Source organism: Staurois parvus, unplaced genomic scaffold, assembly GCF_062004578.1.
Source record: "Staurois parvus isolate SC_StPar_1 unplaced genomic scaffold, SC_StPar_1.0 ptg000840l, whole genome shotgun sequence".
NCBI classification, from domain to species: Eukaryota; Metazoa; Chordata; class Amphibia; order Anura; family Ranidae; genus Staurois; species Staurois parvus.
Genome location: NW_028318636.1, coordinates 695,156 through 720,825, shown reverse-complemented (window position 1 = coordinate 720,825; position 25,670 = coordinate 695,156). Strand labels below are relative to the sequence as shown.

The window sequence follows — 25,670 nt, the reverse complement described above, 5'->3', positions numbered from 1 at the left end:
AGAGAAATCCGCATCTAGAAAAGAGACATTCCCATTCAGGAAGGAGACATCCCAATCCAGCAAAGAGATCCCAATCCAGCAGAGAGACATACCCACAAAGCATAGAGACAACCCAATCTAGCAAAGAGACATTCCCAGATAGCAAAGAGACAGCTCCATATAGCAAAGAGACATGTCAATCAAGCAAAGAGACATCCCAGTCAAGCAAACAGAGCCCAATCCAGCATAGAGACAGCCCCATCCATCAAAGAGACCGCTCTATATAGCAAGGAGATGGCCTAATCCAGCAAAGAGACAGCTCCATATAGCAAAGAGACAGCCCAGTCCAGGGCAGAGACAGCCCATATAGCAATGAGATCGCCCCAATCCAGCAAAGAGACAGCTCCATATAGCAAAGAGACGGCCCAATCCAGCAAAGTGACAGCCTAATCCAGCAAAGAGACATCCCAGTCCAGGAAAGAGACAGATGCAGATAGGAAAGAGAGAGCCCCATTCATCATAGAGACAGCTCCATATAGCAAGGAGACTGCCCAGTCCAGCAAAGAGACAGCCTAATCCCCCACACACACACACTGCTGCTACAGAGCAGGATGTGTGGCTGCACTGCACTCACCTTCCTCCCCTGTGCAGCCCTCATGGTTAGGTGAGATCCCGCCGTGGTTAGTGCAGTGTATTTCCAGCAGGCAGCCTGGGAGGTGTGTACCCTGTAGGCATGGCCACATAGCGGGAGGCGAGCGGCGGCTGCGGTCTGTGTTAACCCTGTCCAGACCGCGGTCACCACTTACCTCCCGCTGTGCGGCCCGGTCATCCACAGGCCGCTCCCTCTAGAATGCGCGGCCCCAGCCTACCAGGCAAATGCTCGGTATGCCCTATGGCCAGTCCGGGCCTGCTGTAAGGCATGTATCTTGAAAATTTCTATGTCACTTTAAAGGAACATCTTTTTTCTTTATTAGACTTCCATTCTCTTATACAAATGTACAGGGGCCAAACCTGTTTACTGATATGTCATTGGATGGGATGGCTGCACAGACTGCATCCCATGGCCATATCCAAGACACTTCTGTTTGGTTTGGACGTGATGAGACACTGGAAGAGGCGATGTTGGAAGCTGGCATTCTGGCATCTTTAAGGGAATATGAGCAACAGGAAACACAGAGACATGAACTAACCTTGAACAAATCCAGTGTGTCAGCACTTAGGTAAATTGCTTGTATTATGCCTCCCTTTTAATATACTATAACATGACTCATAGTTAAAGTGATATTTACCTGAAAACCAAAAATGTTGCAGCTTACCAATCACTAGATATGGTGGCTGCATCAGTTTTCCTTTTTTAGTCTTTTTTTCCCCTCTGGCCAGTAAAACACCTCCTGTATTAGAGAGCCTCAACTCTGGATGAATGAGCACAGGGGTAACACTGGACATCAGTATTGTCAGTCTGGGGGATGGGAGTGTTAGATGTACTAGCAGAGTTAGATACACTAACAAATTGAAGCCAAACTACAGCTCACATTGCAGTTACACAAGCAGTTGCAGCAACAGTTTTTATTCTTTTGGGATAAAGATTTTACAAAAATAAATAAAATCTGACCATTGTAAGTACCCATGTCTGCGGTCAATGATTTGTCTTATCAGTCTAAACTGCAGGACAGCTTGTTCTGTTCAAAAATAACAGACTTACTTGCCATATCGTCAGGTGAAAATAAAGGAAAGAAAGCCTAAAAAAAGAAAATTAATACAGCCATCACATCTAAGAATTCGTAAGCTGCAATATAATAAATGTTTGCTTTTGTGTTTAATACCACTTTAAGAAAATGATGAGTGTAATTTATATGGTCCCACAATAGCAGCTATCTCATACCAGCCTCCCCTTTTTTATTGCAAACTTGTACTTACTGAATTATTTATTCTATAGTTCTGTCTTATAATTCAGTACAAGATTCTCTTTTTACAGTCCTTTAACCTATTTCATTAGCACACTTACTGAGTAACAACTCAGCAGTTATCTTGGGATATGCAATCAGACTACAGTCATGGCCAAAAATATTGGCACACCTGCATTTCTGTCAGATAATGCACTTTCTTTATTCTTTATCTTTTGTATTTTCTTTCTTCGTTCCTCCCTTTCTCTTCTCTGTTCCGCTTGTTTTCATGGTATTTGCGCTGATTGTAATTCATAAGAACCATACCAGCAATAGTATATCTACCTGTTGGACTCCACTGGGAGTCCTGGGTGTGAAGTACCAATGTGCATCCAGTGAGGCTCCGTGTTCCATTTCTCCTGCCTTCTGTATGCGTATTTTATGATAATCTTTGATCTTTGTTTACTAATTCCTTGGTCTCTAATTGTCTGCCATTTTTGCAAATTATTTTGCTTTAGTTTGTCTATTCATATACTGCACCTGTGTACTCAGTTTATTTCCATGTCTATACTTCAGTGCATTTATTGTACCATTCATCAGAAAACTTGTAAGTTTTATTTCTATTGGTCAGTTCTCTTGTTTATGACTGTTTCCCTGATGCTGTCTATTCTATAATAAAATCCATTGTAAAAGAAAATTGTTGCAATTACAAATGTTTTGACATTCTCATGTTATTTCTTTTGTTTGTATTGGTGTAACACAAAAAAGTGGAGAAAAAAAAGCCAAATCTGACACTTTCCACGCAAAACCTCAAAAATGAACTGGACAAAATTATTGGCACCCTCGATTTAATATTTGGTAGCACACCCCTTAGAAAAAATAACTGAAATCAATCGCTTACTGTAATCATCAATGAGTTTCTTACACCTCGCTATCACTGGAATTTTGGACCACTCTTCTTTTGCCAACTGCTCCAGGTCTCTCAGATTGGAAGGGCTCCTTTTTTCCAACTTCTGTTTTGAGATCTCTGCACAGGTGCTCTATGGAATTGAGATCTGGACTCTGCTGGCCAGTTCAGTATTCTCCAGCGCTTTGTCTGAAACCATTTCTGGGTGCTTTTTGACGTGTGCTTTGGGTCATTGTCCTGCAGTAAGACCCATGACCTCTGACGGAGACCCTACTTTCTGACACTGGGCCCTACATTGCACCCCAGAATTCTTTGATAGTCTTCAGATTTCATAATTCCATGTACACGGTCAAAACATCCAGTGCTTGCAGCAGCAAAGCAACCCCAAAACATCAGTGAACCTCCACCATTTGTTACTGTAGGGACTGTATTCTTTTCTTTAAAGGCCTCGTTGCTTTTTCTGAAAACATTAGAATGATGGGCTTTACCAAAAAGCTGTAATGTTGTTTCATCTGTCTACAGCACATTCTCCCAAAAGGATTTTGGCTTCCTCGGGTAAGTTTTGGCAAATTCCAGTCTGCCTTTTTTATGTTTCTGTGTCAGCAGTGGGGTCCTCCTAGGTCTCCTACCATAATGTCCCTTTTCATTCAGATGGCGACGTATAGTGCAAGCTGACACAGCTGTACCCTTGACTGAAGGTCAGCTTGAATTTGTCTGGAAGTTGACCAAGGTTCTTTAGCCACCGTTTGAACAATCCTTTGTTGCAATCATTGATCAATTTTTCTCTTTTGTCCACGTCCAGGGAAATTAGCTACAGTGCCATGGGCTGTAAACTTCTTGACAGTGTTGCGCACAGTGGACACAGGAACATTAAGATCTCTGGAGATGGACTTGTAACCTTGAGCTTGCCAATGCTTTTCCACAATTTTTGTTCTCAAATCCTCAGACAATTCTATGCTGCTCTTTCTCTTCTTCATGCTCCATGTGGCAGACAGACACACAACAGAAAGGTTGAGCCATGTTTTCACCATTTTAACTGGTTGCCGGTGTGATTTCTATATTTTCAGCACCTGTTAATTGATACAGGTGAGTTTTATTACAAATTACAGGAGCATCACAAACTTGGAATGCAGTTATTTTTCACAATTTTGAGAAGGTGCCAGTACTTTTGTCCAGTCCATTTTTGGGGTGTTGCATGGAATGTGTCAGATTTGGCTTTTTGTTTCTCCACTTTTTTGTGTCATACCAATACAAACAAAAGAAAAAAATGTGAGAATACCTAAACTTTTGTAAATGCAACAATTTTCTGGGCAAAGTAGTGCATTATCTGACAGAAATGTAGGGGTGCCAATATTTATGGCCATGACTGTATATCATTCAGCAATGAAATAACTCCTGGGGCTGTGTATTTTTGTAGCTGTTTGCACTATATTGTGTAAGTAAAAGGCTAAAGGTGAACATACACATGTAGACTTTCATTTGAATTTTTTCATTTTAAGAATGTTCTTTAGCTTTTCTATTTTTTAGTGGGGTCAAATCAACATTCGTTTTCAACAACAGTGATGGGAAAATTTGAAGGAGCATAAATTACATTTTTTTTTCTTTTACTTTCAAATGACATTTGTAATGTCATTGAATGTACTGATGAGAAATTTTGCTTGAAGATTCATACGAACGTTCGTTTGAAAATCTATTAGAGTATGACCGGTTTTATCCCATGATGCAGTTGAGTCCCAGGAGTTGCTTTTCATTGCTTTATGACTCCGTACACTCTGATGCAGTTGAGTCCCAGGAGTTGCTTTTCATTGCTATATGACTCCGTATCCCACAAGTTTAGGGAACACTAAGTGGGCTTTTGGAAAATCCACTGAATTCTCTGTTCTGACAATTATGTGTTAGAGATGCAGCTGATAAAGAAAAAAAGTCAGTCAGACATACAGCATACCACAACTCTTTTCGAGCATCTCTATCTTCCAGCAAGTCCCTAAACATGAACTGTTGAATCTTGCAACAGTTTGTGTAGCCTGTGGAGTAGGGCAGTGGAAGCGCACTGCTGATGTCTCCACCACAGACTTATCAGGGAAAAACAAAGATTGGTTTTGGTTTTCTAAAAGTGCCTATAGACATTAGATGACAGTCTTCTATTCTGGCCTGAAATAGAACCTTGTCCAGTCTTTGGTTTCCCTCCGTTCACATGGTGCCAGTGGTGGCTGCAGCAAGCCTCACCTAGTCTACTCCATAGATTAACATGAGCAGTCACATGTTTAAGGATTTGATGGTAAATGGAGATGCCTGAGGGCAGTTGGGTCATACATACAGTCTAGTGCTGGGCTAAGATGTTCATGAACGATCTCCTGTGTCTGACTGTCTTTAAAAAGTTTTTAAAGGCAATTTTTTTTGTTAAAATAACAAACATGTTATACTCACCTGCTCTGTGCAGTGGTATTGCACAGAGCAGTCCTGAACATCCTCTTCTGGGGTCCCTGCTGGTTATCCTGGCTCCTGTTCTGTGTCTGCCCCCATAGCAAGCATTTGCTCTAGGGGAAGACATGTGGGCTCGATCCCGGGCCAGGCTGTGTGCATCCATTGTGCAGCAGCGTGGCTCAGCCCCACCCCATGCTCTCTGGATGTGACTGACAGCGCAGGAGCCAGTGGTTACCACTGCTCTCAGCCGAGCTTGTGACAGCGGGGAGAAGAACTGAAGCTTGGCACAGCACTTGATCGATTCAGGACTCAGGAAAATATTTGGAGGGGGGGCACAGCAAGTGGCAAAATGTTTTTTTACTTTAATGGAGGGCATGCATTAGGTAAAAAAATTCTATCTTTAGAACCACTTTAGGGTACTCCATGGTCATTGCAGTTGATTTACTGAAGGCAAATATACTTTACTTTGTTAGGGAATTTTCACTTTGCAAGGGAATTTCCCCTTAGCTTAGTGAATAAGATGAAGCTCTTCTGACTTCCATCAATCAATCATATTCAAGCAAAAATACTTTTCTTTTTCTTTTTTCTCCTTGCATGCGATTGTATATTTTTGGCAGAGTAAATTTTCACCACATTCACAAAGCTAAAGAAAACATTCTCTTGACAAATGAAAATTAATTTAATTAGAGCCTAGTTGCAGTTCGTAAATCAATCCCACTGAATTTTCTTTTAGTCTTGCCATTTTTGGACATTTCAATGCTGTCATTTTGTACTTGTATTGGGCTCTTAAAGATTGCTTGCAAGCTGTCCTTATGCATAAGATTGAAAATAGATCAAATGGAAGACAAGGTAATTTCCCATTCCAGTGAGTTTTTACAGATCAAGTATATGTTTAGTGGCAGCAGTTTTCATTATTTTTATTATAATATCTAACTATTTTGTGCTGATTTTCTAGGCTTCAGCAACTAGAACGCATGGGATTTCCCACAGGACCTGCAGTTGTTGCATTAGCAGCAACAGGGAAGGTAGAAGGTGCAGTGTCCCTTCTTGTAGAAGGACAGGTTGGTGAAGACATTGCAGTGAACACTGAAAGACAGACTGGCAGTGGACTGCAAACCTCATCTGACACACGGCAATTAAACCTATGATATATGAACTAGATATTTTTGACAAGTCTCTAAAAGACTTTTTTAAAATGCTGTGACTGGTTTATAGAAAGATGATTACCACCGCAGTCAGAACACTTATATAATCATCTTCACAGAACTATAGTCAGCGATCATTTTTTGAAAAAAAGATTCAACCTAGGGTATTCAAAGGACACACAAAGGCGTTAATACTTCTTTCTTGCATAGAATCACAGCTATCTTGTTATGTGAGTTTTTCTCTCACTGGAGCTCAATAAAAATGTTTTATTTGTACAAAGTGTTTTGCCCATCATGGATATCAAATAATGATACAATATGTGTACAAAAAATAATGAAAAAAATGCACTTTCCTATATTATAAACCATTACAAACCAATTCAAAGCTTTCTTCTCATGTATTTTGTGTAGTATTAATTATAACAATGTAGTACCTTGGGTTATGTATGCACACATGCAACAGCACATTTCTAGATTTGCAATCATCACATCATGATCACCTATAATATCTATGGTGACTGCTTCCTAATATGCATAAAATAATTAATGCAAATGCACCATGTAATCTGAAAGCTGTCTCATGCCTTGCGGACTACAGTCATACATAGTAAGGGGCAGTCACCATGGAGAAGAACCATGTGCAGTTCAAAGCATGATCAATGCGCTGCAACAAGAATATATATATACACACCATAAAACTACTTTGAAGGCCACTTCCAGTGACTGATTTAGTAACCAAAAGCTGGCACAACTGGCCCAGTCCATTGAGCACTAGATCATGATCTGCAGTAAATGGGATCTTCAGTCTATGTTCAGTATGCAAATGCCTTACTTTGATCTTTTCATCAGATATTAATAATGTAGCTGAAAGATATTAAACAATACATAGAAAAGACAACATTGTTTGGATGTGAACAATAATACAATCTTTCCTTTCTATTTACAACAAAGGCTTCAGTTGCACCATTGCAGGCTCTAGGTCCAGCATTAAATCGTCTTCAGTAAATACAAATGCAACATGTTTAAAGTAAAAAAAAAAAAAATCAAGCCTTCTTTTTATACAGCTGTGTGCTGATGATATGTTGCTGAATTTCCAGCCACCATAAATATTATAGGGAAAGTAATATACGTTGAATGAACATACTTTATATACATGTCCTGCTGTGCACAGAATAACATACAAAAACCACCTATGTGGTTTGCTTAAATGTATTCATGCAGTAAGATCCTAAGGTTCAGGCCTGAGAAGAGTTTTCATGAAGACTGCTTGCTGGAAGCCAAAACTCTGTGTGCCTGTCTTTTACTCTTAGAAGTATGACTATAAGGCACAAATAAGATCCATGGTGGGTACATAAGCCTTGTTAGGTTAACAGTGGCAGCAGTAAAATAACCATCAAAAGATGTCATCTTCCTCCTCATCATTCTGAGATTGCAGAATTCTGTAAGCTGATGGTCCATTACGCCGTCCCCGATAAAATCCACTGGTACTTGTTGGTGATGGTTCTGTCCCAGAGCCTCCATCTGTCTCTATATTGAAAGCAAGCACAAGCAGGAATAAATAAAAGGGGGGTGACAATTATGACTAGTTATATAACATTCTCCTGTTCTTTTGATATGATTACTTTCCTTTTCTGTTGTGATAGTTTCAGCTTCCATCATAGTACAGTTCACTATCTAATCCAGCAATGGGCCCCTCTGAGGAGTCACATACTACAGTCTTATTTACTATGCTTACTATTTGGACCTTTCACAGAAATCCAAACAATAATTTATACTGTAGATGTGAACTGCCAGTGCTGGGGTTCTGGTACCTTTGGTTTCATTGAACTATATGGCAGCATCAGCAGCAGTGTGGCATCAGTGATGAAAATTAATTTAGACAATTCATCACAAAGCTGGCTCCGAAGTAATTTTTTCTCAAATCAGAAATCAGCGTCTTAAAGGAAGTGAAAAGGTCAGCCTTAATTTGTTGAGTCCACGTTCATAAAAATTGAGCCATGAAGGCTGCCCTTGATGGCAAGGTAGTAAACTCAGACCACTGGTTGACCATCATCTACCTAAAAGCCATTAAGGGAGGATTTACTAAAACAGGTGCACATAGAATCTGGTGCAACTGTGCATAGTAACCAATCAGCTCCCAGCTTCAGTTTGTTCAGTTAAGCTTTGACAATAAAACCTGGAACAATTTTGGTTATCATGCACAGCTGTACCAGATTCTGTGTGCGGTAGTTTTAGTAAATCCCCCCCTATTGCACTAATATATATAAACTGTCAAGTAGCTTTTAAGTAGAGTCAAAGTGTCAACATCTATTAGCTCACATTATATATATATATATATATATATATATATATATACATACATACATACATACACATACATACACACACATACAGTCTACACACCCCTGTTAAAAATGTCAGGTTTCTGTGATGTAAAAAAATGAGACGGATAAATCATGTTAGAACTTTTTCCACCTTTAACCACTTGCCTACCTGGCACTTTCACCCCCTTCCTTCCCAGGCCAATTTTCAGCTTTCAGTGCTGTTGCACTTTGATTGACAAGTGCGCGGTCATGCAACACTGTACCCATATTAAATTTTTATCATTTTTTTGAGACAGATAGAGCTTTCTTTTGGTGGTATTTAATCAGCTCTGGGTTTTTTATTTCTTGCTAAACAAACCAAAAACAACTGAAAATTTTTGGGAACAAATGTTTTTTTCTTAGTTTCGGTTATAAAATGTTGTAAATAAGTAATTTTTCTCCTTCTCTGGTGTGCTCTAATGAGGCTACACTGATGGGCACTGATGAGGAGGCACTGGTAGGTGGCACTGAAAGGCAGAACTCATATGGCACTGATAGGCAGCACTGACTGGCACTGATAGGCGGCACTGATGGGCACTGATAAACGGAACTGACTGGCACTGATTGGCAGCACTGATAGGCGGTACTGAAAGGCAGCTCAGATGGGCACTGATATGTGGCATTGATGTGGCACTGATGGGCACTGGCAGGTGGCATTGATGGACACTGACAGGTGGCACTACTGGGGCTACACTGATCAGTGCCCTGATGATCAGTGTACATGTCCCTTCTGAGTAATGCCGATTACCGTCTCTCCTCTCCTCACAAGCTGTCAGCATGACAGTTCGTGAGGAGAGGAATGCCGATAACTGGCATTTCTTTATTTACAGGCGATCAGCTGTGATTGGACACAGCTAATCACATGACAGCCAACGTCATCAGCTCTTTCCGCTGATCGGTGATCTGCTGTGTCCCAGGGACACAGCGCACCACCGATTGCCATGGTGCGCACCCCTGGTTAGGCTGGAAGGACATCATATGATGTCCTCCCAGAACGAGAGAACCAACGCCCATCCGTCATTTCCTTATATGGCGGGCAGGAGGCAGTTAATGTAATCTATAAACTGTACAACTCAGTTGAACAACAAACTGAAATCTTTTAGGTGGAGGGAAGTAAAAATAAAAAACTAAAATAATGTGGTTGCATAAGTGTGCACACCGTTAAACTAATATTTTGTTGAAGCACCTTTTGATTTTATTACAGCACTCAGTCTTTTTTGGGTATGAGTCTATCAGCATGGCATTGACTCTTCCTTGCAAAAACACTCCAAATCTGTCAGATTGCGAGGACATCTCCTGTGTACAGCCCTCTTCAGATCACCCCACAGATTTTGATTGGATTCAGCTCTGGGCTTCGGCTGGGCCATTCCAAAACTTTAATCTTCTGGCGAAGCCATTCCTTTGTTGATTTGGATGTATGCTTTGGGTTGTTGTCATGCTGAAAGATGAAGTTCCTCTTCATGTTCAGCTTTCTAGCAGAAGCCTGAAGGTTTTGTGCCAATATTGACTGGTATTTGGAACTGTTCATAATTCCCTCTACCTTGACTAAGGCCCCAGTTCCAGCTGAAGAAAAACAGCCCCAAAGCATGATGCTGCCACCACCATGCATCACTGTGGGTATGGTGTTCTTTTGATGATGTGCAGTGTTGTTTTTACGCCAAACATATCTTTTGGAATTATGGCCAAAAAGTTCAACCTTGGTTTCATCAGACCAAAACACATTTTCCCACATGCTTTTGGGAGACTTCAGATGTGTTTTTGCAAAATATATCCGGGCTTGGATGTTTTTCTTTGTAAGAAAAGGCTTCCGTCCACTCTACCCAATAGCCATGACATATGAAGAATACTGGAGATTGTTGTCACATGTACCACACAGCCAGTACTTTCCAGATATTCCTGCAGCTCCTTTAATGTTGCTGTAGGCCTCTTGGCAGCCTCCCAGACCAGTTTTCTTCTCGTCTTTTCATCAATTTTGGAGGGACGTCCAGTTCTTGGTAATGTCACTGTTGTGCCATATTTTCTCCACTTGATGATGATTGTCTTCACTGTGTTTCATAGTATGTCTGATGCCTTGGAAATTATTTTGTACCCTTCTCCTGACTGATACCTTTTAACAATGAGTTCCCTCTGATGCGTTGGAAGCTATTTGCGGACCATGGCTTTTGCTGTAGGATGCGACTAAGAAAATGTCAGGAAAGACCTACTAGAACAGCTGAACTTTATTTGGGGTTAATCAGAGGCACTTTAACCACTTGCCTTCCTGAGGATTTACCGCCCTTCCTGACCAGGCCATTTTTTGCACTACGGCGCTATGTTACTTTAACTGACAATTGCGCGGTCATGTAATGCTGCACCCAGATTAAATTTACGCCGTTTTGTTCCCACAAATTGTGCTTTCTTTTAATGGCATTTGATTGCCCGTGCGGTTTTTATTTTTTTCGCTATAAAAAAAAAGACCGACAATTGTTTTACTAGTAATGGTGGCAATCAGCAACTTATAGCGGGACTGCGGCGGACATTCTGACACTGGGGGGAACTGACTTGGTGTCACTGACATCCCCAGTGACACCAATACAGCTCGCATGCGCCCCCTACCCGGAAATTCAAAATCACGTATATATACGTGATTTTGCGCACCCATGCCACCCTGTAGCAGTATTTCTGCTATAGGACAGACATGAAGCGGTTAAATGATGGCAGGTGTGTACTGACTCCTATTTAACATGATTTGGAATGTGATTGCTTAATTCTGAACACCACTACATCCCCAGTTATAAGAGGGTGTGCACACTTATGCAACCACATTATTTTAGATTTTTATGTTTACTCCACTCCCCTAAAAGATTTTAGTTTGTTTGTCAATTGAGTTGTACAGTTTATAGGTCACATTAACCACTTGCCTATTGGGCATTTGTACCCCCTTCCTGCCCAGGCCAATTATCAGCTTTCAGTGTTGTCGCACTTTGAATGACAATTGCACGGTCATGAAACACTGCACCCATATGAAATTTTTATAATTTTTTTACACACAAATAGAGCTTTCATTTGGTGATATTTAATCGCCACTGGTTGCCATCAACAAAAAAAGTGAAACAAATTTGAAAAAAAACTTTTTTTGTTTCTATTATAAAATTTTGCAAACAGTTAATTTTTCACTTTTTGTTGTCGCACTTTGAATGACAATTGCACGGTCATGAAACACTGCACCCATATGAAATTTTTATAATTTTTTTACACACAAATAGAGCTTTCATTTGGTGATATTTAATCGCCACTGGTTGCCATCAACAAAAAAAGTGAAACAAATTTGAAAAAAAACTTTTTTTGTTTCTATTATAAAATTTTGCAAACAGTTAATTTTTCACTTTCACTGATGTGCATTGATGATGCTGCACTGATAGGCAGCACTGATGGCAACTGATAGGCGGCACTGATATGCATCACTGATGGGTGGCACTGGTGGGCACTGATCACACTGTTCAACAAATTTTTATTTTTTGCCAGTTTTGGAAACAAAAGGATCCATTTCTTAATGAATTTCACATTCTGAGTTCAAATATAACAATGAAATTTGTCAATTGGCTCTAGTTTTTCTGTAAACGGAAAGTTTTCTACTATAGGCGTAATGACTACATAATGCACAATAATTATATAGATAGATGTCTTTCCACAAATATAAAGCAAGTGATATTGACTACATAACAAAGCCTAAATGGCATAATATATTGCATAGGATTACCAAGAAAAATTATAGCCATAAGCTAAGTTGAATCATTTTAATACTTAGGATTCTCACTAGTTTTGTCTTCAGTTTGTGTCGGTTTTGCTTCTCTTGGCTTTTCTCTTGTATTTGAGGAAAGGGCTATCTCTTACAACTGCACGTGACTACACGCTTCAGGTTCTTCCTCACTTGACTCAACCACGAAGGATTCTGGTGCTTTAGGAATTGGTAGCCCCTCTCCATGAGGAACTGGACGTATTGCCGATGGAATATTTGGATATTTGGTGCACAGATAACTTTTTCTTCTTATTTAGCCCTTTTACAATTGGAGGCACCATACAAAAGTAACAATTACTAACATGATCTGTTGGCTCTCTCCAAATCATTGGCACAGCGAAAGGCATAGATGCCTTTTTTCCATTCAACCATTGCTCCAGTGCCGTCCCACAAGAATTGCAGCATATATGTGGTGCCCAGCTCTTGTCCTGGTCTCCTATCTTGCAGCCAAAATACAAGTTGTAGGCTTTCTTAATCATTCCTGTTATCCTCCTTTTTTGTGAGATAAAAGTTATTTCACCGCAGATATAGCAGAAATTATCTGCTTTATTCACACAAGTTCGAGGCATTACTGAGTAGCCTATATAAGCATAAAACAAAATGTAAAGACGCTGTCGAACTACAATCAGCTACAGATACTGCAGCTTTTATGCAGTGAAGTGATGCAATTAAAGGCTAATATTGCATCATCTCAGTATACATGCAATTTTCTATTGGTCACCAGTATCAATTGCGCAATATGCAGCTGTAGTTGCATCATAATTTTGAATGGCTTACGTCATTAGATGGGTGAATATATCATGGAAACTAGAGCCAATCAACATTTTTTAGGGTCATTTTCATTTTCAGCACCCCAAAATTATGTAAGATTAGCTAATTTTATGCCCAAAACTTTTTACCTGTTGAACAGTGTCATCAGTGCCGATCTGTTTTCTGACAATTGCCGGTTATCGGCAGTACTTTCCTCATGCTGTGAGTGCAGCCAATAACTGGCAATTGCATTTACCCAGTGATCTGCTGTATCATTGGACACAGCTGCTTACGTGGTAAAAGGCAGCTGTGACACAACGATCACGGAGATCACCGGGTGCGCGCTGCTGGGGGTGCGTGGGAGGGCGCGTTCTGGGAGGACATCATATGACGCCCTCCCAGAACTGGACAACCGTGCTGTACCCGTCATTTGGCTATAGCGCAGTTGCCAAGTGGTTAAAATAGAAAAAGTTCAGAAATGATTTGCCTTTGTCCAATTTTTTCACATCACAGAAACCTGACATTTTAACAGGGGTGTGTAGACTTTTTATATCCATTGTGTGTGATATATATATATATATATATATATATATATATATATATATATATAAAACATACTGTATATACAGTCATGGCCAAAAATATTGGCACCCCTGCATTTCTGTCAGATAATGTACCACTTTGCCCAGAAAATTGTTGAAATTACAAATGTTTAGGCATTCTCGTGTTTATTTCTTTTGTTTGTATTGGTATGACACAAAAAAAGTGGAGAAGCAAAAAGCCAAATCTGACACATTCCATGCACACCTCCAAAAATGGACTGGACAAAATTATTGCCAGCTTCTAAAAATTGTAAGAAATAATTGCATTCCAAGTTTGTGATCCTCCTGTAATTTGTAATAAAACTCACCTGTATTAAATTAACAAGTGCTGACAATATAGAATATCACATCTGCAACAGTCAAATGGTGAAAAATTGACTCAACCTTTCTGTTGTGTTTCTCTGTGTGCCACATGGAGCATGGAGAAGAGAAAGAGCAGCAAATAATTCTCTGAGGATTTGAGAACAAAAATTGTGGAAAAGCATGGTCAATCTCAAGGTTACAAGTCCAGAGATCTTAATGTTCCTTTGTGTACTGTGTGCAAAATTGTCAAGAAGTGTACACCCCATGGCACTGTAGCTAATCTCTCCTCCGGACACAGTGGAACACCAATCGTTGTACGGGACCTCTGTGCGAGGTCCCTACCATGTGATCACTGATTGGCCAATCAGTGATCACATGCAGAGTAGTAAGCAAGATGTCACTTCTGACATCATTGCTTATTACGTGTGAAATCTGTGAATGATCACAGAGGTCACATGGTACAAGGCTATTCACAACAGCCTTGTACCATGTGACAACAGCTGTGACCAATCACAGCTCACACAGTATTTCTCAGTGGCTGCAAGAATGCAGCCAGAGAGGAGAAATTATTGCTTTTACAGCCTTTATGGGTGTAAAAGCAATCAGTGTAAATAAATAAATAAAAAAATTTCATCACCCCCCACAAGTAGTACAGTGTCACCATGGTGACACTGTACTGCTAGGGTGACAGTATGTAAAAAAAAAATAATAATATAAAAAAAATAAAATAAAAATGTAAAAACTTTTTTTTTTAAATTATAATTTTTGGTTATAAACTAATTTGGGTTATTTAATTTTACTAAAAAGATAACTGAATAAATTTTGGCCAAGATTTATGATGAAATATTATTTATTTGCAAAATTTTATAAGAAAACACTTTTTTTTCAAAATGTTTGGACTTTTTCATTTATATAGCAAAAAAACAAAAATCCCAGTGGTGAATAAATACCACCAAAATAAAGTTTTATCTGTCTCAAAAAAATGCTAAAAAATTCATATGGGTACAGTGTTGCATGATCGCGCAATTGTCATTCAAAGTGTGATAGCGCTGAAAATTGGCCTGGACAGGAAGGGGGTAAAAGTGTCCGTATTTGAAGTGGTTAAAGAACAGAATACAGTCCCTACAGCCAACGTGGTGGAGGTTCACTGATGTTTTGGGGTTGCTTCAGGCACTGGATGTCTTGACCGTGTACATAGCATTATGAAATCTGATCACTAGCAAAGAATTCTGGGGTGCAATGTAGGGTCCAGTGTCAGAAAGCAAGGTCTCAGCCAGAGGTCATGGGTCTTACATTGACCCAAAGCACACGTCAAAAAGCACCCAGAAATGGTTTCAGACAAAGCGATAAGGAGTACTGAACTGGCCAACAATGGGTCCAGATCTCAATCCTATAGAGCACCTGTAAAGAGATCTCAAAACAGCAGCTGAGAAAACGAACCCTTCCAATATGAGAGACCTGGAGCAGTTGGAGAAAAAAGAAGAGTGGTCCAAAATTTCAGTAGAGAGGTGCAAGAAACTCATTGATGGTTACAGGAATCGATTGATTTGTTATTTGTTTTTCCAAGGGGTGTGCTACTGAATATTAAATTGAGGGTGCCAATAATTTTGTCCGTTCCATATTTGGTGTTTTGTGTAGAAAGTGTCAGATTTGGCTTTTTGTTTCTCCACGTTTTTGTGTCATACCAATACAAATAAAAGAAACATGAGAATGCCTAAACATTTGTAATTGCAACAATTGTCTGGGCGAAATGGTGCATTATCTGACAGAAATGCAGTGGTGCCATTATTTTTGGCCATGACTGTATTTTTTATTTAGTAATACAGTGGGGAAGATTTATTAAAACAGATTCTGGTGCCGCTGTGCATAGACACCAATCAGTTTCCAGGTCTTGTGGTCAAAGCTTAATTGAACAAGCTGAAGTTAGAAGCTGATTGATTACTATGCACAGCTGCACCAGTTTTAGTAAATCTCCCCCAGTGTGTATTTACAGTTTTTAGGCCGGTCATACATGGGTTGAAATTTGACCGATTTTTCATCCGAAAATCGGACCTAAGAATAATCGGCCGATTTTTGCTCTGTTAGTGGGTCCATGGCACCGGACGATTTTCGTGGTTCCTCCCCTTTTTTGGTGATCGGACATGTTGGAAAATTCATGAAAAACAACCGATTTTTGACTCAGTGATGGTCTAATCGTACGAACGTTTCGCATGTTATATGGGGTGAACTTTATGACATGACATCATGAATCAATGATGGCACCATCGGATTACTGAGCGAACAACGTTTCCGATTTTCGGACAAAAAATCGTTCGGAATTCGAACCATGTATGGCCTACATTAGAGTGACCACTTGTATAAATGATATGGCTAACATGAACAGCTTATTAATCCTTTAGTATAAACCACAGACGTCAAACTGGTGGCCCTCCAGCTGTTGCCAAACTACAAGTTCCATGAGGCATTGCAAGATTGACAGTTACAAGCATGACTCCCAAAGGTAGAGGCATGATGGGACTTGTAGTTTCGCAACGGCTGGAGGGCCGTCTGTTTGACACCGCTGGTATAAACCATCATAAAAAATCAAGCGCAAACAAAAATAGCACCAGCAATAGAAAGACAACACAAAGGGCCGTATTTTCATAAGTGGACATGACAAAAATAATACAAACATAGAAAAATCATAAATGAATAAATATATGATAGGGAGATGCTAATAAAGATGCTTGGACAGATTGAGAAATGTATAGATTGCAAAAGACAAACTACCACAACAACTAACAATAAAATTAGCAAACAGAACAACAGGAACAGATCACATTCATAGAGAATGAAAACAAATTATCTGTATTTTCTTCAAAGCTATTATAAGTAATCTGTCCTTGATTTTCCTCCATTCTCTTTCTCCACTTATGAGAGTATTGCCCTAAGGGACTGTTTTTACTACTGAAGCCATAGGTTTGTCTGTAAGAGGTTTTAATTCCCCAGACTGTGGATTCTTATAACGTGCACTTGTCTTCACACAGGCCTCGTGCACACTTGCAACACATGCACCACAAATAAGCAGGCAGCATGCACACTTGATCTATTCCATCACATCACAAGGGCTGTAATGTTAGCTACATGGTAAAATAATTAAACACACAACGTGATGTTATTGCAATACCAGTAAGTGGTATTCCATCCATGTCCAAATGACCTATTTCATCATAATATTCCCTGTTGCTAAAAATGAATGTATAGTTGGTGCTTCCAAGAAATATAATTTGTACAGTAATTTAATCAGCTTAAAGCAGAAATATATTTTGAAAAATTTGCCCCAACCATAGGCTTGGGCATCACATGTGGTTCTCTCATCTCCTTTAACGCCACTTATGAAAGACTCTCTGCAGGATCTTAAGCTTCTTATATAAAGACCTGCTGCATTATAAAATTCTAAGGCTGTTGCCAATAAGGACTACGTATCCTATACAATTGTATCGGACTATTTGCCATAAATGAGCTTCAACAAAGTTTTCATGAATGCTATTTTTATAGATACAAGTTGGAAGCTTGGGGATGTTTCCCTTTCCAGCTCGCCAAAGTCCTTCATTCCAACTGTACAAAAATAAAGAATACTGAAAAATAAATATGAATATCTAGTAGTACTTTTCATGTTTTCCTACTCAGCATACGATTTGCGTTCACTGTTGGAACAAGCTACATTTACAGCCCAAGGATAACAAAGGTGGGTAGGGGGTTGTTGCAGGCATACTGACAGGAAGGAGCAGTGCATGGCTTTTGTTACCTGGCCACATAATGTACTCAAGCAGAGTGACCCTTTTAACCAGCAGCTCCAGCTGCTCTTGAAGCTGGAGGAAGGAGGCTAAGCTGACCACCTGCCAGACCGAAAACAGCACAATGGGACAATAGAGAAAGGTGATGGAGATTGGCATATGAGAGTGGCAATAAAGGACAGACTGCTGTAGCCAAGGAGAAGAGGAAATACAAAAAGAATAGGACAGGCATGGGAAAAAAAAGATTTTTAAAAGAAACTTGTAGAACCCATAAACAAAGAAGGCAGGTGCACTCCCAAAATATGACAAATCAAGATAAAGCAAAATAAAAAAAGCAATATAATATGATGGCACAGAATGTAAAACACAAACAATGTTTTATAGGTGTCATAGATATGTAAACTTTCACAAATGACTAGGACTATTGTGTATTATAATGAAAGCTAAACACGGTTAATATATGATGTGATGTGTACAAACATTCCACTAGAGGGCAGCACATAGAAAGTGTATAGGGAGGATTGTACTGTACATACTTCTCAAGTTCCTCTTTTAAGGAAACTTGAATAATTACCTGCAGACGAGTTACAGCTCCAAATTATATTTATTGTTGCATAAACGTATATGGGAACAGTGTCCGCCCTCACTGTATTCAACCTTCCAACTTCTTCTCTGCTTATATATCCTTTCTTATCAAATAGCAACAGGGAGGACTAAAGGACTAAGGCTCCACCTAAAATGTTACACTAGCCTGTTGGCACAGTTACAATCCAGATATGTCTGTGTGTCAGTTGCAATAAACAACTTGAAATATCTGAAGTTATAGATAGAAGCATCTCTTAAGAGACAAAATTGAGTATACATCGCCATCCAATACAATTCTATATATGTGACTCTGTAAGGATCATAGTAATCCCTATATATAACCATTACATTGCTTTATTTAGTACAGTGAAGGAAATAAATATTTGATCTCCTGCTGATTTTGAATGTTTGCCCACTCACAAAGAAATGATCAGTCTAAAAATCGAATGGTAGGTGTATTGTAACACAGAGAGACAGAATAGCAACAAAAAATTCAAAAGAAATGCATGTCTAACAAATTATGCACTGATTTGCATGTTCATTCAAAATCAGCAGGGGATCAAATACTTATTTCCTTCACTGTATATGAAGAATTTTCTTAATACATAGGTTCAATTTATACCTATGCTAGAGCACGATGCATTTACCACTGATACCACATGAAAGACTATAAAGACATATCTAATAAAAGGGTACCTTTAAAAAATGCTGTATTGAACTACCTAGGAAGCCCTTGGGGGGTTACCTTTATTTGGAAGCAAACACTGTATTGTCTGATTAGAGAAGAAAGTCAAACACATTGAAATTGATTTACTAAAGGAGAAGTGCGCATTTACTTTGGTAAGTAAATTTTCACTTTGCAAAGCGAATGAGGTACTGTTAAGTAAACAATTTCACTTTGCAAATAATACCCAGCTCTCGCACCTGTATATCCCTCATGAACCAGGGCACATTTTTTTTCATTTCAGGTACCTGTCTGTTTATTTGCCAAGAACTGTCTTAAGATAACTTAAGATAACAAGGTAATACATGCATTGTGGGGTTTATTTAGGATAATCAAGGCTTTTCGGTGTTACTGCAAAAAAATTACTTTTTTTCTGCAATCCATAGACAAAATCATAACAAAAAATATATTTTTCTACTTTGATCAGTGCTTTTTTTTAATTGCTACAACAGAAAAAATATAGTATACATTTTATTCTATAATTTGACTCAAAAGAATGACACCAAAATTATAATTCTTGTGAAAAGCGTTGCATTCATGCCTGAGCGTTGCATTTTTCTACCCTGGTTTTTAAGCATTTTTGAGCTTTGGCATTTTTTTTAATAACCATTAGAGTAAAAAATATAATCTATTTCATCACTTGTTGCTGGGTTCTTCAGTTTTTTTTGCTTTTCCATCAGGTTTTATTTAATTTTTTTTATTGTTATTCATTTATTTATTTATTTTTGATAGGGTAAAAGGTCAAAGTCAGGTGTTAGGGTTAGGATTAGGGGTTGAGGTTAGATTTGGGGTTAGGGGTTAGAGTTTAGATGTTAGGGGTATGTTTAGAGTTGTTAGGGTTGGGAGTTAGAGTTAGGGGTTAGGTGCTGAGGTTAGGGTTTAGGTTAGGAGTTAATATTTTATATATTGTCTTCCTATTTATTATTTATTTATTGGCGGTTTTTATTATTGTTATTATTATTATTATCTTATTTATTTTTGTTAGGGTGTTTATTATTATTATTTATTTTAGGGTTCGGGGGTTAAGGTTAGGGGTTAATTATTATTTATTATATATTAGTTATTTATTTGATTTTATTTATTTAATATTACTTTAGTTACTTGTGTATTTATTTTCTTTATTAAACATTAATTTAATTTTTTACATTTTTTCATTTGAACAGAAAAACACTCTGAAAACACAAGTCAAAATGTGCAAAAACGCACAAAAACATGCAAATTATGAATTTCCACTCATTTCTATGGAATTAAAATACGACAAATCTGCCCAATTTGACGACAAAAAAGCTCCAGAACTTGTTTGATCTTCAGGTGACTTGGAGTGGAGATCTGAACCCTCTCCATTGAGAGTAATTGATATTTTTCTTCTCAAGCATTTTGGAGCTTTGGCCTTTCAAGCTACAAATCGCTCAGGTGTGAATTGGGTCCAGGGCCGGACTGACCATTTGGAAATTCGGGCACTGCCCGAGGGCCCGGGGTCAGTAGGGGGCCCCATGAGATGCCCCTGGTACCTTTTTCATAGGCTTTTTTGAGCTTGGGCAAGGACACAGGGGCCCCATGATCCCCTATTGCCCGGGTGCCCCATGAGTTGTCAGTCTGCCCCTGATTGGGTCTTAACTTGCTAATGAAATAAAGGTTTTTTTCAATTTTGCAGTTTTTAAAATATTACACAAGAAAATGAATGAACAAAACAAAAACAATATATAATGGTTATAAATAAAATAGATAAATTATTGCTGATTAGCATAAACTAGAACTTACTAAGGGGTTGAATAGGAACAAATTTCTTTATAAAAAAGAAAAACTTGTCAGGCTGCTTTAACTGACATCATGTGCTGATCACAGCTTTTGCCTGTGATTTGTAGATAAATGAAACAGAGTATATAGAAAAAGTAACAATGTTATTTTGGATACCCGGCATTCTGAATAGTGTTATTTTGTATTCTGGCAGCTGACAGCTTGAATTCTTGCAATTAGCTCATGCAGTTCCTATGATGGGATGAAGATGACCATGTTTAACCTCTTCACACCAACGGTATGCATATATACAGCATCTTGCCGGGTGGGCCTTAACGCGCAGAGACTGCATACAGTGAGGAACAGAAGTATTTGAACACCCTGCGATTTTGCAAGTTCTCCCACTTAGAAATCATGGAGGGGACTGAAATTCACATTGTAGGTGCATTGCCACTCAGAGACAGAATTACAAAAAAAAATTCAGGAAATCACATTGTATGATTTTTAAACAGAAACAATTGAGTACTGTCTGTGATACTTTTTTTATTTGCACTAACATACAATTTTGAGGACAAGCTTTCGGGGTATGTCCCCTTCTTCAAATTCCAAGCAGTACTGTTGTAGTAGCCCTAGTTTCTGTCGTAAATTCACTAATACGGCTACAATCACCTCAGCTATGATTTTTAAAGAATTTATTTGTCTTGCACTGCTGAACATAAGTATTTGAACACCTGAGAAAATCAGGGTTAATATTTGGTACAGAAGCCTTTGTTTGCAATTACAGAGGTCAAATGTTTCCTGTAGTTCTTGACCAGGTTTGCACACACTGCAACAGGGATTTTGGCCCACTCCTCCACACAGATCTCCTCTAGATCTGTCAGGTTTCGGGGCTGTCGCTGAGCAACATGGAGTTTCAGCTCCCTCCAAAGATGTTCTATTGGATTTAGGTGTGGAGTTTGGCTAGGCCACTCAAGAACCTTAATATGCTTCTTACGGAGCTACTCCTTGGTTATCCTGGCTGTGTGCTTCGGGTCGTTGACATGTTGGAAGACCCAGCCACGACCCATCTTCAATGCTCTGACTGAGGAAAGGAGGTTGTTGCTCAAAATCTCACAATAAATGGCCCCATTCGTCCTCTCCTTAATACAGTGCAGTTGTCCTGTAGGAAAGCACCCCAAAGCATGATGTTACCACCCCCATGCTTCACAGTAGGGATGGTGTTCTTGGGATGCAACTCATTCTTCTTTTTCCTCCAAACACGACGAGTGAAGTTTAGACCAAAAAGTTCTACTTTGGGCTCATCTGACCACATGACTTTCTCCCATGCCTCCTCTGGATCATCCAGATGGTCATTGGCAAACTTCAGATGAGCCTGGACATGTGATGACTTGAGCAGGGGAACCTTCCGTGCAATGCATGATTTGAAACCATGACTGCGTAGTGTTCTACCGACAGTGACCTTTGAAACTGTGGTCCCAGCTCTCTTCATGTCATTGACCAGCTCCTCCCTTGTAGTTCTGGGCTGATTCCTCCCCTTTCTTATCATCAGTGATACCCCACGAGGAGACATCTTGCATGGAGCCCCAGTCCGAGGGAGACTGACAGTCGTCTTTAACCTCTTCCATTTTCTAACAATTGCTCCAACAGTTGATCTATTTTCACCAAGCTGCTTGGCAATTGCCCCGTAGCCCTTTGCAGCCTTGTGGAGGTTCACAATTTTGTCTCTGGTGTCTTTTGACAGCTCTTTTGTCTTGCCCATGGTAGTAGTTGGCGTCTGACTGACTGTGGGGTGGACAGGTGTCTTTAAAGAGCTCAGACAGGTGCTACTAAGTTAGATTAATGAGTGGAGTAGAGGTGGACTTTTTAAAGGCACAGTAACAGGTCTTTGAGAGCCAGAATTCTTGCTGTTTCTTAGGTGTTCAAATACTTATGTTCAGCAGTGCAAGACAAATATATTCTTTAAAAATCATACAATGTGATTTCCTGAATTTTTTTTTTAATTCTGTCTCTCAGAGTGGGAATGCACCTACAATGTGAATTTCAGACCCCTCCATGATTTCTAAGTGGGAGAACTTGCAAAATCGCAGGGTGTTCAAATACTTCTGTTCCTCACTGTACAACAGTTAAAAGGTATGTATGTCAAAAATATATTTAGGTGTTTGCCTGGAGTTTCCCTTAGCCTCCCTAGTGGTCTGATTATGTCAGTATTTCTGTGCTCAAAGTGGTACTTTTTTTGCATGGAAATGTGTTGTTTTTTTTATTGTAGGCCTTTAATTCTTAGGAATAACTCACTGAAATCTGTCCGAACAAGAATCTAGTCAACATCCCGGGTATGATAAAGTTTGAAACACAAAATCATAAATTATAATATAATAATCATAAAAAATAATATAATAATAATACATTTAATTCAATAATGTAATCAAACCAAAAACACTGAAAATTGAAATAGAGCGCCAAGTTCGCACATCACTGAGCTTAGTCGCAGAATCGTTTTAAGTGTCTAATGACGAATTTCCCCACGAATCATTATCACTCAATTCTGCAAGTAGTTCTAATTTACTATCGCTGTTCTCTAGCTAGTTTAAAACCGCTTTTGACCTAAAGGGATGCTTTTTGGACGCCATGGACATTTCTCAGTTTCAAGGCAGAAAGAACAGTAAAAATGCAGGCAGGGCACAGGACAAAGCACTATGGACAAAATGTATGTGAAATGGTTTGATACAGTAATGTAATACTATCAGATTTTAGTGTATTGAGTGAATGTCACATTTTTACATTTTTTAATTTCACGCCGTTCCGTCCCCTGTAGATCCTGACACTCGCAGGGAACAGACCCGGAAGACGGATGCCAGCATCAGCCGAGCAGATGGCCAGGGACGCTGCAGGGGTGACATCGCGGGACCGCAGGACAAGGTAAATGCTGGAGGGATCCCTGAGTAATGCTGCAGGGTAATCCCGAGTGTAGCTCGGGGTTACCGCTTCTGGTACTGAAAATTAACCCCGAGCTACATTCGGGAATACCGCCAGGGGAGTTAAATACTGTGTTTAGGTACACTATAATTTTATTTTCTGTACACATATGAATGTGTTCAGCTTAATGTAGATAATATGTGTGTTAAAGTAGAACTCTTGGCAAGACAAGCAATGAGTATTATTGGTATTGTAAAATGTAATTAGAAGATATGAAATTTTATTTTAAAAAAAAAACAGCTTTCCTGTATTGTCAAACCTCTCTTCTAGCCTCTTCTTGTCATTTGTACTTAAAAAGAAAAAGGAAAGCTATAAACAGCCTATTTTCCTTTAGTAAATCAACCTCAACGGGTGCAATGGAGAAACCAAGTTTATGATACAGGCTTGTGATATATGCCTAGTGGCTTCATGTACAAGCCCAGGAGCTTTTTCTGGCTGGCTGGAACACTAAGCATGAAAAAAAACTGGACAGACTCGATGGACCACTCAGTCTTTTTTCTATGAGCCTACTGAGCTCTCCAGGTACTTTGACAACCTGGGTAACACTTCTATGCGAATGACTATCAGATTTCATGGTTGAATACATGGCCCTGCCCCTTCCACTTTACCTTTAGCAGATCATTGTGCTACGTGACTTTATTGGCTGGAGAGGGCAGGACAAGGCTACCGGGGAACAATTTAGGAAAGCTGAATAAACTTGCATGCACCGGTTTTAAAATCTTTGTTGTACGCACGATTTGTAAATTCATATAACAATGATACCAGTGTAACAGTTCCAGGTGTGCGGTACACCTCACATTTATCCATTTAATTACGAATCTGTGGATTGAAAAGCACTTTACATAAATCAGTAATACACCTCTCTCTTAAACAGATCCTGATCATCTCAATGCTATCAAGGTCTCTCCCCAAATTTTTGTTACCCCCCCCCCCCACATTTAAGTTATCTATAGTCCCCTTCATGCTGTACCTTTTACAATCTCATTTCCTTCCTCGGCTTTAGATACTCACCGTGAATTCCAATCATTGTCTCCAATATTAAAACTCTCTCTGCTAAAATCTTCAGAGCTTCTCTGATTTGCAGCATTCTCTCCCCCTGTGCAGGCAAGAGACAGACACAGCTGTGAGGGATTAACCCCCTCCCACCCACATTTAGCCCTTTATTGGTTAATACATCTGACAGTTTTAAATACAGTTTTTACAAACAAAGAGTTAAAGAAGGCAGGAGAAAAGTGAATCATGCAGGATCTCTATAAAGCAGGCCATACGTGGGTCGAATTCCAAACGATTTTTCAATCAAAAATCGAAAACATCGTTTGTTCTGTAATCCAATGGTGCCACCAATGATTTTGAAAATCAGTCATTTTTCACTAATTTTCCAGCATGCCCGAGAAACGAAATGGGGAGGAACCACAAAAATCGGCCGGTGCCCCACTAACAGAGCGAAAATCAGCTGATTATTCTTGGGCAGCACACTGGCTAAATGGTTAGCACTTCAGCCTGGCAATACTAGGGTTGCTGGTTTGAATCCCAACCCCAGCACCACCTGCCTGGCGTTTGCATGTTCTCCCTGTGACTGCGTGGGTTTCCTCCCACACTCCAAAGACATGCTGGTAGGTTAATTGGCTCCTGTCTAAAATGGCCCTAGTATGTATATATGTATGAATGTGAGTTAGGGACTTTAGATTGTATGCCCTTTGAGGGTTAGTGACTGATGTGAATGTACAATATATATGTAAAT

General features: G+C 39.3%; 2 protein-coding genes across 8 annotated transcripts in view; one reads left to right on the top strand and one right to left on the bottom strand.

Moving 5' to 3' along the window:
• The window catches only part of RHBDD3 (rhomboid domain containing 3), a 29,662-nt gene extending 22,945 nt beyond the window's left edge, over positions 1-6,717 (top strand). For all 3 annotated transcript variants that reach the window (XM_089655441.1, XM_089655439.1, XM_089655440.1), the window contains exons 5-6: positions 954-1,199; positions 6,149-6,717. In XM_089655441.1, coding sequence (XP_089511567.1) covers positions 954-1,199; positions 6,149-6,341 — 439 coding nt within the window. In that variant the 3' untranslated portion in view covers positions 6,342-6,717. The remainder of the gene's footprint in view (positions 1-953; positions 1,200-6,148) is intronic.
• Positions 6,562-25,670, bottom strand: part of EMID1 (EMI domain containing 1) — a 168,040-nt gene continuing 148,931 nt past the window's right edge. For 2 of the 5 annotated variants that reach the window (XM_089655436.1, XM_089655433.1), the window contains one exon: positions 6,562-7,865. In XM_089655436.1, the coding sequence (XP_089511562.1) occupies positions 7,593-7,865 (273 nt within the window). In that variant the 3' untranslated portion in view covers positions 6,562-7,592. Of the gene's footprint in view, positions 7,866-17,921; positions 18,013-24,940; positions 25,026-25,670 lie in introns of all 5 variants that reach the window. The other 3 variants (XM_089655437.1, XM_089655434.1, XM_089655435.1) reach the window with 3 other exon arrangements.